Below are 12888 nucleotides of genomic sequence, written 5' to 3'. Positions count from 1 at the left end.
TGCATTTCTAATATTGACGGCAATAGATGACTGATTCTTCTGTTCCTCCTCTGACTGTGTGTTTCTGGTTGGAACAGGGAGTTGACGGTGGACCGGGAGCAAAGGGAGACAACGGTGATCCTGGGAAAGCCGTAAGTACAGTACAGCATTTACATCACACAGGAATTCATACGAACAGCATAAACATGTGTAACTGTGTATGTTCTCTGAGCTCATTCAACAGTATCACATACATAAAGTGTATGCATACCAAAGATATAGTATTGCCTTTGTACTTTGTCACATACAGAGAGGCTTGACTTATTCATGGATATGCTGTGCTTTCTTCCCTGTGTCTTTTAGACTGTGTGTGGTTGTTGTCTTTGAGACTGTGTGTGGTTGTTGTGTTTTTCAACTCTGACCCTTTGTTCTGCTGTCCTCAGGGACCCCCAGGAGCCTCTGGAGAACCGGGCCCTTCTGGGCCCCCTGGGAGAAGGGTGAGTGTTGGTGTGTGTGTGTGTGTGTGTGTGTGTGTGTGTGTGTGTGTGTGTGTGTGTTTGTGGGGCTTGCGTGCATGCCTTTATTGTTGTATATTTCTACAGACTCGGATATCTTCAGGGATTTTATTGACCTCTATCTGTTTTAGAAGAACAAAAGCAGTGTAAGGCTTTTAAGCACTCAGGTATTGTCCTCAGCAGCTGAAACTCTGTCCTCATGTTCCCCCACCTCTCTCTCTCTCTCTCTCGCTCTCTCTCTCTCTCTCTCTCTCTCTCTCTCTCTCTCTATCTCTGTCTCTCTCTGTCTCTCTCTCTCTCTCTCTCTCTCTCTCTCTCTCTCTCTCTTTCTCTCTCTCTCTCTCTCTCTCTGTCTCTCTCTGTCTCTCTCTCTCTCTCTCTCTCTCTCTCTCTCTCTCTCTCTCTCTCTCTCTCTCTCTCTCTCTCACCAGGGCCACTTGGGAGCTGCTGGAAAAGAAGGGAAACAAGGAATGAAGGGAGCAAAGGTAAGGATGTGTGGAACACTCAAAAACTCTCAACTCATTCATGAAATATTTTGTTTTCCTCACCACCATGTCATTCTGTTCCTCTCTCTCCTTCCTTTAGGGGACCAATGGGGTTGAGGGTCTGGTGGGGAAGAAAGGGCCAGTGGGGCCCCAGGGACATTCAGGGAAGCCTGGCCCAGAGGGCCTCCGAGGGATCCCAGGCCCCGGGGTGAGTCCCCCTCTCCTCTCCTCTCCTTACTCTAACTCAAACAGACATCTCCCTCTACTGTAGCCTGTGGCTCTGCTGCTCCACTCATCATGTCTCCCTAATTAGTTTAGTATAAACTGTCATTGGTTTACTATCAACATACATGGTGCATCTCAGTACAACCAGCAACAAGGCTTGGGGACATGTTGTCATATGACCTTCAGCAACCCCAGTCAATGCTGGAGCCCTTCACTAATTGATTAACCTCTATTTGTGTTTTCATTTGCAGGGTGAGCAAGGGTTAAACGGCCCCCCAGGCCAGACGGGACCCCCTGGACCCATGGTAAGATCCCCATGCATATTACATGTTCATATGTCAACCTACTGTATTGTTATTGCCCCTCTTTCACATAACATATGGTAGGTAGCCTTGATAGGGTCAATTCCAATGATATGTCAATTATATTTTTTCACCCATGTGTAACCATGTAGTGTAAATGTGATCTTGTGTTGTTCCCAGGGCCCCCCAGGACTGCCAGGTTTGAAAGGAGACCCGGGCAGGAAGGGAGATAAGGGTCACGGTGGTCTGATCGGTCTGATCGGACCTCCAGGAGAGCTGGGAGAGAAGGGAGACAGAGGCCTGCCCGGAAATCAAGGCACACAAGGAACCAAAGGAGACGGGGGTAAGGGTGGCCTCCCTGGCCCCACCGGTCCCCCAGGACCCCCTGGATTTTCTGTAAGTGCCCCCTCCTCCTCCGTCCCCCTCCCCACTCAAGTCTTCATAGTTGGCTTTGCTTTATTCTGATATGACTTTTCCTATTTCAAAATGACCTCTCTTCCCGTGTTAGGGTGTAGTTGGTGAGAGAGGATCCAAAGGAGACCTGGTGAGTCCAGTCATCTGACTGTATCTCCACATTATCATTCCTCTCCTTACACACCAGCCTATAGCTAGCAGCTGCCAGGAGCGTATGCTGCCAGACAAGCCGTTACCTCGCCTTGCCAAATAAACCATTGTTCAGCCTAATTTTCTACATGTGCTTTTAAAATGTATTTTGGCCTTAAAAGTGAGCCCATACAGTGATGTGTTGTTCCTGTGGGTAGAGTGTATTATAATAGGATATAGTGGTGTGGTGTGATGTTATGAAAAGTACCATAGTGTGTCATGTAGAGAGCAGGGGCTTTGGCCACAGACTGCTGATACACAGAGCTGGATAATCCTATAAACCTTAGAACCATATCTGCCAGGATCAAAGAGGGATTTGGCAAACTAGTGTGAGAATCGCTCCAGGTGACCGGAGGATTGATGCAGGATTTTGTTCCACTCTTTTCTTCAGGGCGCCATCGGACCCCAAGGAGACACTGGCCCCGCCGGATCCCCCGGACCCCCTGTAAGTCCTCCACACACACACCTCCCCACCTCCACACTTGTTATCTACCCCACCTTTCTCTTTCTGTTTCTCTCCGTCCCCTCTTTTTAGTCTCATCGCCTGTTGTTCAACAACACACACCTCCACGCCTCTCCTTCCCCCCGTCTTTCTCTGTTTTTTTCTGCCTCTCCCAGTCACTGTTGTTTCTTGTCATCTGTCTTCCACTTGTGTTCCTTCCCTCCAGGGTCCGCCTGCCACCATGGTCCAGCCGCTGCCCATCAGAGACCATGAGGAACGGAGGAAGAGGAAGAGGCACTCTAGGATGGTGCAAGGAGGCTACGAGGAAGTAGAGATGAAGATGGATCTGGAGCAGGAGGTGTTCCTGCAGGCAGACCAGCCCATGCTGGAGGAGGCAGAGGGCATGGAGGAGGTGTTTGCCTCCCTCACCTCCATGAAGACAGAGGTGGAGCTGATGAGGAAGCCCCTGGGGACCTTTGAGAGCCCCGCCCGCACCTGCAAGGAGCTCATGATGATCCAGCATGGCTACAGAGATGGTCAGCACATCACCTCATCACCCTCGTATCACACAGATCTCCCCTCATCACCCTGCATTGGCACTCATATTGACGTGAACATGTACAGTGCCTATAGAAAACATGTACAGTGCCTATAGAAAATCTACACCCCCTTGAACTTCTTTCACATTTTGTTTCGTTACAAGGTGGGATTGAAATAGATTTAATTGTATTTTTTTGTCATTGATCTACACAAAATACTCCATAATGTCAAATTGAAAAGAAAATTATATATTTTTTTGTTGCTAATTGATAATTTTTTTATAACTAAAATATAGTCATTGCATAAGTATTCAGCTCCCTAGTTCAGGGAAGCCTAAATTAGCTCAGAAGTCAAATTTGACAAATCACATAATAAGTTATATGAACTCACTCTGTGTGAAATAATGTCTAACCCTTCCTCTGTCCCCCACAAATGTAAAGATCCCTCAGTCAAGTACTGAATTTCAAGCACAGATTCAACTACAAAGACCAGGGAGCTTTTTGAAGCCTCATAAAGAAGGGCAGTGATTGGTAGATGGGTAACAATAACAAATCAGACATTGCATATCTCTTTAAGCACGGTCAAGTTAAGAATTGTGCTGTGGATGATGTATTAAACCACCCAGACACATAAAAAATACAGTCGTTCTTCTGAACTGAGCTGCAGGACAGGAAGTAAACTGATCAGGGACGTCACCATGAGGCCATTGGGGATTTTAAAACGGCTACAGAGTTCAATGACTGTGATGAGAGAGAACTGAGGATGGATCAACAACATTGTAGTGACTCCACAATAATGACCTAAACGACAGAGTGAAAAGAAGAATACAAATATTCCAAAACATGTATATATATGCAACAAAGCACTAAAGTAATACTGCAAAAAAACACAGCAAAGGAAATCATCTTTTTGGCCTAAATGCAAAGCCTTATGTTTGGGGAAAATCCAACACAACACATTACTGAGTCACTGCCTCCGTATTTTCAATCATGGGGGTTGCTGCATCATGGTATGGGTATGCTTGACATCGCCAAAGACTGGGGAGTTTTTCAGGATGAAAAGAAACAGGATGAAGCACAGGGAAAATCCTAGAGGAAAACCTGGTTCAGTCTGCTTTCCAACAGACACTGGGAGACAAATTCACCTTTCAGCAGGACAATATCCTAAAACACAAGGCCAAATCTACACTGGAGTTGCTTTCCAAGAAGACAGTGGCCAAGTTACAGTTTTGAGTTAAGTCTGCTTGAAGATCTATGGCAACACTTGAAAATTGCTTTCTAGCCATGAACCCAACAGAGTTGACAGAGCTTGAAGCAGTTTGAAAAGAATAATGGGCAAATATTGCACAATCCAGGTGTGTAAAGCTTTTCTGAGACTTACCCAATAAGACTAACAGCTGTGATTGCTGCCAAATGTGTTTATAAGATGTATTGATTATGGGGGGTGAATATTTATCTAATCAAGGTATATTAGTCTTTTCTTTTTCATTATTCTTAAAAAATATATATCAATAATTGTTCTTCCATTTTGACATTACAGAGTATTTTGTGTAGATCGTTGACAAAAAATGACAATAAAATCCATTTTAATCCCGCTTTGTAACACAGAAATCCAAAGGAGGTGTAGACTTTCTATAGGCACTGTATGTGATTGAGCAAATGAGCCACCAAATCCTCCAATAGACAGGATAATGACCTGTTACATCATACATACTCTATGATTTCATATCTTCCCCTTTCTCTTGCCTGATCTGCTGTCCCGTATTGAAATGACACCGCTGTCTCTGTCTCCGTACCTGTCCCAGGTGAATACTGGATCGACCCCAACCAGGGATGTCACAGGGACTCCATCAAGGTCTTCTGTAACTTCACCGCTGAGGGAGAGACCTGTCTCTACCCTGACAAGAGGATTGAAACTGTGAGTTTCAAACTACCTCGATGTCTGCTCACATCAACCTAACTAGAACATTTTACAGTACATATTCATTGGCCTCAGATCAACTGGTGTCTTACAGATGCACTATCTTAATTTGACCCTATTTTTCACAGCAGGAAAATAATCCAGCAGCAACAGGATATGTGAATTATTATGTGGATTATAATTAATAGATATTTTTTAGGGGTTGATACATTTTCTGTTACATTTTTCATAATGGCAAATCAATTTTAAAGTGGAAATTACAAACTTTAGAAGCCTTTTAAAACAGGAACATTCTCCGCAACAACAGAGTGATCAAATTAAGATACCAGATCTGTACATCCTCGGAAGCCTGTGTTACAGAGACTCCTTGTTTCCTTCTCTATCCTTGTGAACAGGTGAAGCTAGCAGCCTGGAACAAAGAGAAGCCAGGAAGCTGGTTCAGCCAATACAGGAAAGGCAAACAGGTACTGACCACTTTCAACTGCTGCCATTCATTTAAATGTTTCCAAACACCAGGCAGATTATATTAATTCAAAGGGAGTGCATTTGAATAATAATCATGTGCATAATTGAGTAGATGTGTGAGCATGTGCGTGATTGAACCCACTGTCCAATTGAGTGTTAATGTATGTGCCCATGTATGATATCTGTGTTTTCTGCCTGCAGTAGTGAGTGAGTCACACAGAGCTATTGGCAGCAGTGGGCTCTCATTTAAGAGCATTCAGAGCTTTGAGCACTGGTCTTTCATGTGCACCTGACCAGACATCTCTTAACACAGAAAGATAATCACTTCTCTGCCAGTCCAATGCCTTTCACGGACTCTTTCACACCCACGCCATTCTCTCTCTCTCTCTCTCTCTCTCTCTCTCTCTCGTTGGAGTGCATGCTGGGAGTGAGTCGTGAAGCAGGAGTGATTGTGAGAGCGACTGGAATTATCTTCACCCTATTGGGTTTTGGTGTGTATATATATATATGTTGATTAGTTTAGTTGTTTTAAGAGTATTTTGTCTAAATATCACTAAGCACGTATAGGGGTGGTGGGATCGTTGAGGTTGGTTTTCGCGAGGGCACAACCAGCGGGTGGGGCTGGTTGCAATGGCCACTCGCGGAAGTTTGTAGTTTGAAAAACTTAGTCGGCGACATGGAGTAAAGATTCCTGCTGCGGCCGGGTGTTCAGTGGAAGAATGTAGCTTGGCAGTGGGTGCTATCATTGGGTATGATAGTATCAAATCAGCCTCAAGGATGAATAGCGCTGTAGTGATATTCTTAGATTCCATTGAAAAGGTGAATACGATAGTTGAGAGTGGTGTTGTGTTGCGGGAAACACAGACACCGGTATTTCCGCTTATGAATCCGGCAAAGAAAGTTATACTTTCTAACGTGCCACCATTTGTTAGAGATGAAGTGTTGGAGCGAGAGTTATCTCGTCATGGTCAAATTGTATCAACAATAAAGAAGGTTCTTTTTGGATGCAAATCTCCGTTGCTGAAGCATGTCGTGTCGCATAGGAGACAAGTGCATATGATTTTAAAAAAGGACACTGATGAACTGAATTTAGCATTCAGTTTTAAGATTGATGGATTTGATTATATCTTCTACGCTTCTACTGAATCAATGAAATGCTTTGGCTGTGGAAGAGAGGGGCATTTGGTGCGTAATTGTCCCGAGAATGAGCACACAGAGCCCGGTAGCAGCTCTAGTGCTGGTGCAGCTAACGCACCACCGCGAAGGGATGAACATGCTAAGGGTGCAGGGGAAGGGAGAAGGTGGGCAGATGTGGTAGGAAAAGTAGGAGAGGAAGGCAGTGTGGATACGGGGGCAATTGTTGTAGATCAGAACAAAGAGGGAGGGGAAACAGTCGGTGAGATTCCGACTGCCGTCGCTGAGGTGGTGCTGGAAAACGAAATTGGAGGTCAAGAGGAGATTGAAATAATGGGAAAGGAAGCAGCTGTTTTCAAAGTACCGAGGAGTAAGAGGAAGAATGTAAGGGGTGGGGAAGGGTCTAATTCCAAGAGGAAGGTAGAGATGGATAATTCACTTGAAGATAAACAGGTTGTAGAGATGGTGGGGTTTTCTTCTGGGGAGGATAGCGAGAGTGAGTCATCTGATGCGTCACAACAAAATAGTGAGATAAATGGGGAGGAAGGGAGGTATGGGATTGGGAAGGTACGTCCATTTCTGAAGTTGACAAAAGGGAAGAAATATATGCAGGATTATAATATAACAGATTTTTTCCCTGAAAGTGAATTGTTTATTGAATCAGCAAAGTTTCTGATGTCAAAAATAACAGGGGGAGGTTTGACAAGCCCTGAAATTGCTAGACTCAAGAAAGTGGTAACGAGAGTGATAAGTGATGTAAATTCGAAAGAAAATGAAAGAGTTCAGTCGCAGCTTTAACTCTGTAAAGAGATGTGGTTTCTGGGTCTTCCTCTGTATTTTTTTCTTCAACCATGAGCAGTTTTAAGATTTCTTCTTTAAATGTAAATGGGGCAAGAGACGTTAAAAAAAGAGCCATAGTGTATGAGTTAATTAGGGGAAAGGGAAGTGACATCATTTTTCTACAAGAAACGCATAGTAATTTGGAAAATGAAGTTATGTGGAAACAGGAGTGGGGGGGACAGTGGTGTGTAGTCATAAAAACACAAAAAGTGGGGGGGTGGCCATCTTGTTCTCAAAAGGGTTTTTGCCTTTGTCATATGAGGTTGAAGAGGTAGTTGAGGGGAGGTTATTAAAAGTTAGAGTAAGGTATGAAAACATCACTATGTGTCTGATAAATGTATATGCCCCAGTGGTGGCAGTTGAGAGGGTATGCTTTTTAGAGACATTATCAAATACCATTGAGAAATGTAACAATCAAGATTATTTATTTATTGCTGGGGATTTTAACTGCACAGTCAGTGATTTAGATAGAAACCACAAAGAACCTCATATAGCCTCAAGGACTTTTTTAAAACGTCTCATTGTAACAAATGAACTGTGTGACATTTGGCGGAGTCAACATGGAGGCACAAGGCAGTATACCTGGGTACATGTGAGAGAGAACACCATCTCTATGGCCAGGTTAGATAGGTTTTATTGTTTTGAGCATCAATCTCAGGTCTGTAAATCAAGTGTGATAACCCCAGTGGGATTTTCTGATCATTGTTTAATAACAGAGGTGGTGTTCATTAACGATGTAAAACCTAAAAGCGCATACTGGCATTTTAACATAACTTTATTGAGTGATGCTCACTTCAGGAAATGTTTTAGTTTTTTCTGGGAGAGGTGGTCTCAAAAGGCCAGTTTTGTATCCCTTCAACAGTGGTGGGATATAGGGAAAATCCAGATTCAACAATTCTGTAAGCAATACACGAGGAATGTCACCAAGGATATCACCAGATCAATGAAAGCCCTAGAGACTGAAATAGTGGAACTCATGACGTTGGTTGAGACCACAGGAGATCGAGGCCACACTCAGGCCCTCAAGAGGAAAAAAGCTGCATTGGCAGACCTGCTGGGTATCAGAGCACAGGGGGCATTGGTGAGAAGTAAGTTTCAGGGAATCTCGGAAATGGATGCCTCATCCAAATTTTTCTTTGGTTTAGAGAAAAAGAACGGACAAAGAAAAATTATTCATTGTCTCAAATCAGCTGTTGGACAAGAGCTCACTAGACCTAGTGAAATTAGAAAGAGGGCAGTAGAGTTCTATGCTGAGCTCTACAAGTGTGAGTACAAAGAGGATAAAACAGTGACACAGCAGTTCCTTGATGGGCTCCCACAGGTGGCAGCAGAAGCTCAGGTTGAGCTTGAGCAACCATTGTCTTTGCAGGAGTTATACACTGCATTAAAAGGCATGGAAAATGGAAGGGCACCAGGCATTGATGGGCTTCCCGTTGACTTTTTTAAGTCTTTTTGGGCTATGTTGGGAGAGGATTGGCTAGCAGTAGTTAATGATAGTTTAACCGGAGGGTTACTACCAATAAGCTGCAGAAGGGCTGTCCTCACCCTACTGCCCAAAAAGGGTGACCCTAGGGAGGTGAAGAACTGGAGGCCGGTGGCTTTATTGTGCACTGATTATAAGATCCTGTCAAAAGCTTTGTCCAACAGGTTGAGGGAGGTGATGGGGCAAATCATACATACGGACCAGTCCTACTGTGTTCCTGGCAGGCAGATAGGAGATAACATTTCTCTGATTCGTGATTTTTTGGACGTCTCTAGGGCTATTGGGTTGGATGCTGGTCTAATTTCAATTGATCAGGAAAAGGCATTTGACCGAGTTGAACATCAATATTTATGGCACACTTTGGAGGCGTTTGGGTTCAGCTCTGGTTTTATTGCCATGATAGAGGTGATATATGGTGACATTGAAAGTGTATTGAAAGTTAACGGTGGTTTGAGTGCTCCTTTTAAAGTGTGTAGAGGTATTAGGCAGGGATGTTCTTTGTCGGGAATGTTATATGCCATTGCTATAGAGCCCATACTAAATAGCATAAGAAGTCGCATTGAAGGGGTGTACCTTTCAAGGGATATTCCTCCTATTCGTCTCTCAGCCTATGCTGATGATGTAGTTGTTTTAGTGAAAAATCAAGCGGAGGTGGATAGTTTGAGTCTAATGGTTGATCGTTTTAGGGGAATATCCTCTGCAAAGGTAAATTGGGAAAAGAGTTGTGCTTTACAGATTGGAGAATGGGCTGGAGGGATCATGGCTTTGCCAGGGGGGCTGGAATGGTGTAAGGGAGGTTTTAAGTATCTTGGAGTGTACCTAGGAGATGAGGGGACTATGGAAAAAAATTGGATTGGGGTGGTTGAAATGGTGGAAGGGAGGATAAGGAGATGGCGTTGGTTGCTATCTCGTATGTCATATAGAGGGCGCACTATTATAGTTAACAATGTGATTGCCTCTGCACTGTGGCATCGGTTGTCAGTTTTAGAACCACCATCTGGCCTTCTGGCTAAGATACAGGCAATAATTGTGGATTTCTTTTGGGATAAATATCACTGGGTTCCACAAAGTGTTTTGTATTTGTCAAAAGAGGAGGGGGGACAAGGTCTTGTACATCTTGCTAGTAGGGCTGCTGCTTTCCGGTTGCAGTTTATTCAAAGGTTGCTTTATGGACCGGAAAATGTGGTTTGGAGAGGGGTGGCAGGTCTTGTATTACAGCAGGTTGGAGGATTAGGTTTAAAGAAAGCTTTATTTTTGGTTGATAGTAGCCAGATTTCCAGGGAGGGAATACCTCCGTTTTACAGAGGCCTTCTTAGGGTGTGGAGCATAATGAAGGTGTCCAGACGAACTTCAGCGGAGTCAGTGCATTGGCTGTTGGAGGAACCTCTGGTGTATGGGGCAAGACTAGATTGCACAACTGCAGATGTTCCACATTTTTCCAAGATTCTGGTGAAGGGCAAAATCATCACCTTAAAACAGTTAATGGCCGTGGCTGGGCCCGCCTTAATGGATGGTAGACGGGTGGCTGAACATTTGGGGGTGAGGTCGGAAAGGATTGTAGGACAAATGCTGGGAAGCTGCAGGAAGGCTCTGTCAGCAGAAGAGTGGGGTATGCTTCATAGCCACAAGAAGGTACAAGATGAAGACGTCTCATTTCCAAGACTAGGGATTACACCAAATATCCCAGAGTCAGAAAGAAAGGCGATATTACTGGATTTGAGAGGGTTGGAAGAGGTGGGTTTGGATGAGGTGAATGGGAAAGAATTATATAGGGGGTGTGTCAAGGTGTTGAATAAAGATAAATTGAAAAATAGAAAAGACACTCCATGGAGGGTAAAATTGGGCATTGATGACAAGGTAAAGCCAGCATGGAGAGCACTGTACAAGCCACCGTTACAAAAGGGTACTGGTGATATGCAATGGAGGGTTTTGCATGGCATCATTGCAGTTAATGCTTTTGTATCTGTTATAAACTCAGATGTTGGAGATGGATGTCCTTTTTGTAATATAAGAGAAACCATTTTTCACTGTTTTGTGGAGTGTGAGAGGATTAAACCTCTCTTGGAAATGCTGGAGTCTTTGTTTAAAGCTGTAGGGGAGATTTTCAATATCACTGTTTTTATTTTGGGGTTTCAATATAGAAAGCAACAGAAAAGAAAATGTCAACTGTTAAATTTTATTTTGGGACAAGCTAAGATGTCCATTTTTTTGAGTAGGAAACATAAGATAGAAACGGGATATGGGCAGGATGTAAGATGTGTTTTTAAAGGATTAGTGAAAGTAAGAATACAAGTAGATTTTGAGTTCTTCTCAGCTGTAAAAGATCTCCCATTGTTTGAGGAGAAGTGGGCATACGAAGGAGCGCTTTGTTTTGTAGAGGAGGGGAAATTATTTTTTGTTGATGAAATAAGCTGAATGTATATGTTCTTTAGTATTTTTTTATTTTATTTTTTACATTTTTTGTTATTTTAGTGTTGTATTTTTTTCTTTTTTTTTTGACAATTACATTTGGTGTTTCATTTCTGAAAAGGCAGTGTGTCATTATTGATGTTAATACTTGAGTATAAAATAAAGGTTTTATAAAAACTCAAACTCTCTCTCTCTCTTTCTCTCTCTCTCTTTCTCTCTCTCTCTTTCTCGCTCTCTCGCTCTCGCTCTCTCGCTCTCTCGCTCTCTCGCTCTCTCGCTCTCGCTCTCTCGCTCTCTCGCTCTCTCGCTCTCTCGCTCTCTCGCTCTCTCGCTCTCTCGCTCTCTCGCTCTCTCGCTCTCTCGCTCTCTCGCTCTCTCGCTCTCTCGCTCTCTCGCTCTCTCGCTCTCTCGCTCTCTCGCTCTCTCGCTCTCCTCTCTCTCTCTCTCTCTCACTCTCACTCTCTCTCTCTCACTCTCACTCTCTCTCTCTCACTCTCTCACTTATTTTGACTATCTAGGCGAATTACTGTGACCTTTGTCCCCTCCTCTCCTCTTACATTATTAATGGAACACGGTTTGAGATTTCTAAGAGAGAGATAAGGTTCATGGTAACACAATTGTTCCTAGCCTTCCTTCCTCTGTTCACCAGGGTGGATATAGTGCTCTGTCGCCAGCATTCACTCTGTCAGCTTGGTTTTCCTGCCCAGGTTATTTGGTCATGGAAAAACTCCTGGCCCTAGCCATTATAGATTGGATGTACAGTTGAAGTCGGAAGTTTACATACACCTTAGCCAAATACATTTAAACTCAGTTTTTCACAATTCATGACATTTGATCCTAGTAAAGATCCCTGTCTTAGGTCAGTTAAGATCACCACTTTATTATAAGAATGTGAAATGTCAGAATAATAGTAGAGAGAATTATTTATTTAAGCTTTTATTTCTTTCATCGCATTCCCAGTGAGTCAGAAGTTTACATACACTCAATTAGTATTTGGTAGCATTGCCTTTAAATTGTTTAACTTGGGTGAAACGTTTTGGGTAGCCTTCCGTCAAGCTTTCCACAATAACTTGGGTACATTTTGGTCCATTCCTCCTGACAGAGCTGGTTTAACTGAGTCAGGTTTGTAGGCCTCCTTGCTCGCACACGCTTTTTCAGTTCTGCCCACAAATTGTCTATAGGATTGAGGTCAGGGCTTTGTGATGGCCACTCCAATACCTTGACTTTGTTCTCCTTACACTATTTTGCCACAACTTTGGAAGTATGCTTGGGGTCATTGTCCATTTGGAAGACCCATTTGCAACCAAGCTTTCACTTCCTGACTGATGTTTTGAGATGTTGCTTCAATATATCCACATCATTTTCCTACCTCATGATGCCCATCTATTTTGTGAAGTGCACCAGTCCCTCTTGCAGCAAAGCACCCCACAACATGATGCTGCCACCCCCGTACTTCACGGTTGGGATGGTGTTCTTCAGCTTGCAAGCCTCCCCCTTTTTCCTCCAAACATAACGATGGTCATTATGGCCAAACAGTTCTAATTTT

The 12888-nt window shown here is 43.6% G+C and overlaps 1 protein-coding gene across 4 annotated transcripts in view; it reads left to right on the top strand.

Annotated features, from left to right (window-relative positions):
• The window catches only part of LOC115199193 (collagen alpha-1(XI) chain), a 98549-nt gene that overhangs the window by 81121 nt on the left and 4540 nt on the right, over window positions 1–12888 (top strand). For all 4 annotated transcript variants that reach the window (XM_029761843.1, XM_029761824.1, XM_029761838.1 and 1 more), the window contains 11 exons: window positions 78–131; window positions 423–476; window positions 926–979; window positions 1080–1187; window positions 1456–1509; window positions 1687–1902; window positions 2015–2050; window positions 2501–2554; window positions 2778–3087; window positions 4896–5008; window positions 5407–5475. In XM_029761843.1, the coding sequence (XP_029617703.1) occupies window positions 78–131; window positions 423–476; window positions 926–979; window positions 1080–1187; window positions 1456–1509; window positions 1687–1902; window positions 2015–2050; window positions 2501–2554; window positions 2778–3087; window positions 4896–5008; window positions 5407–5475 (1122 nt within the window). The remainder of the gene's footprint in view (window positions 1–77; window positions 132–422; window positions 477–925; window positions 980–1079; window positions 1188–1455; window positions 1510–1686; window positions 1903–2014; window positions 2051–2500; window positions 2555–2777; window positions 3088–4895; window positions 5009–5406; window positions 5476–12888) is intronic.

This window comes from Salmo trutta, chromosome 1 (genome assembly GCF_901001165.1).
Source record: "Salmo trutta chromosome 1, fSalTru1.1, whole genome shotgun sequence".
NCBI lineage: Eukaryota > Metazoa > Chordata > Actinopteri > Salmoniformes > Salmonidae > Salmo > Salmo trutta.
This window is presented reverse-complemented; position numbering and strand designations above follow the sequence as displayed.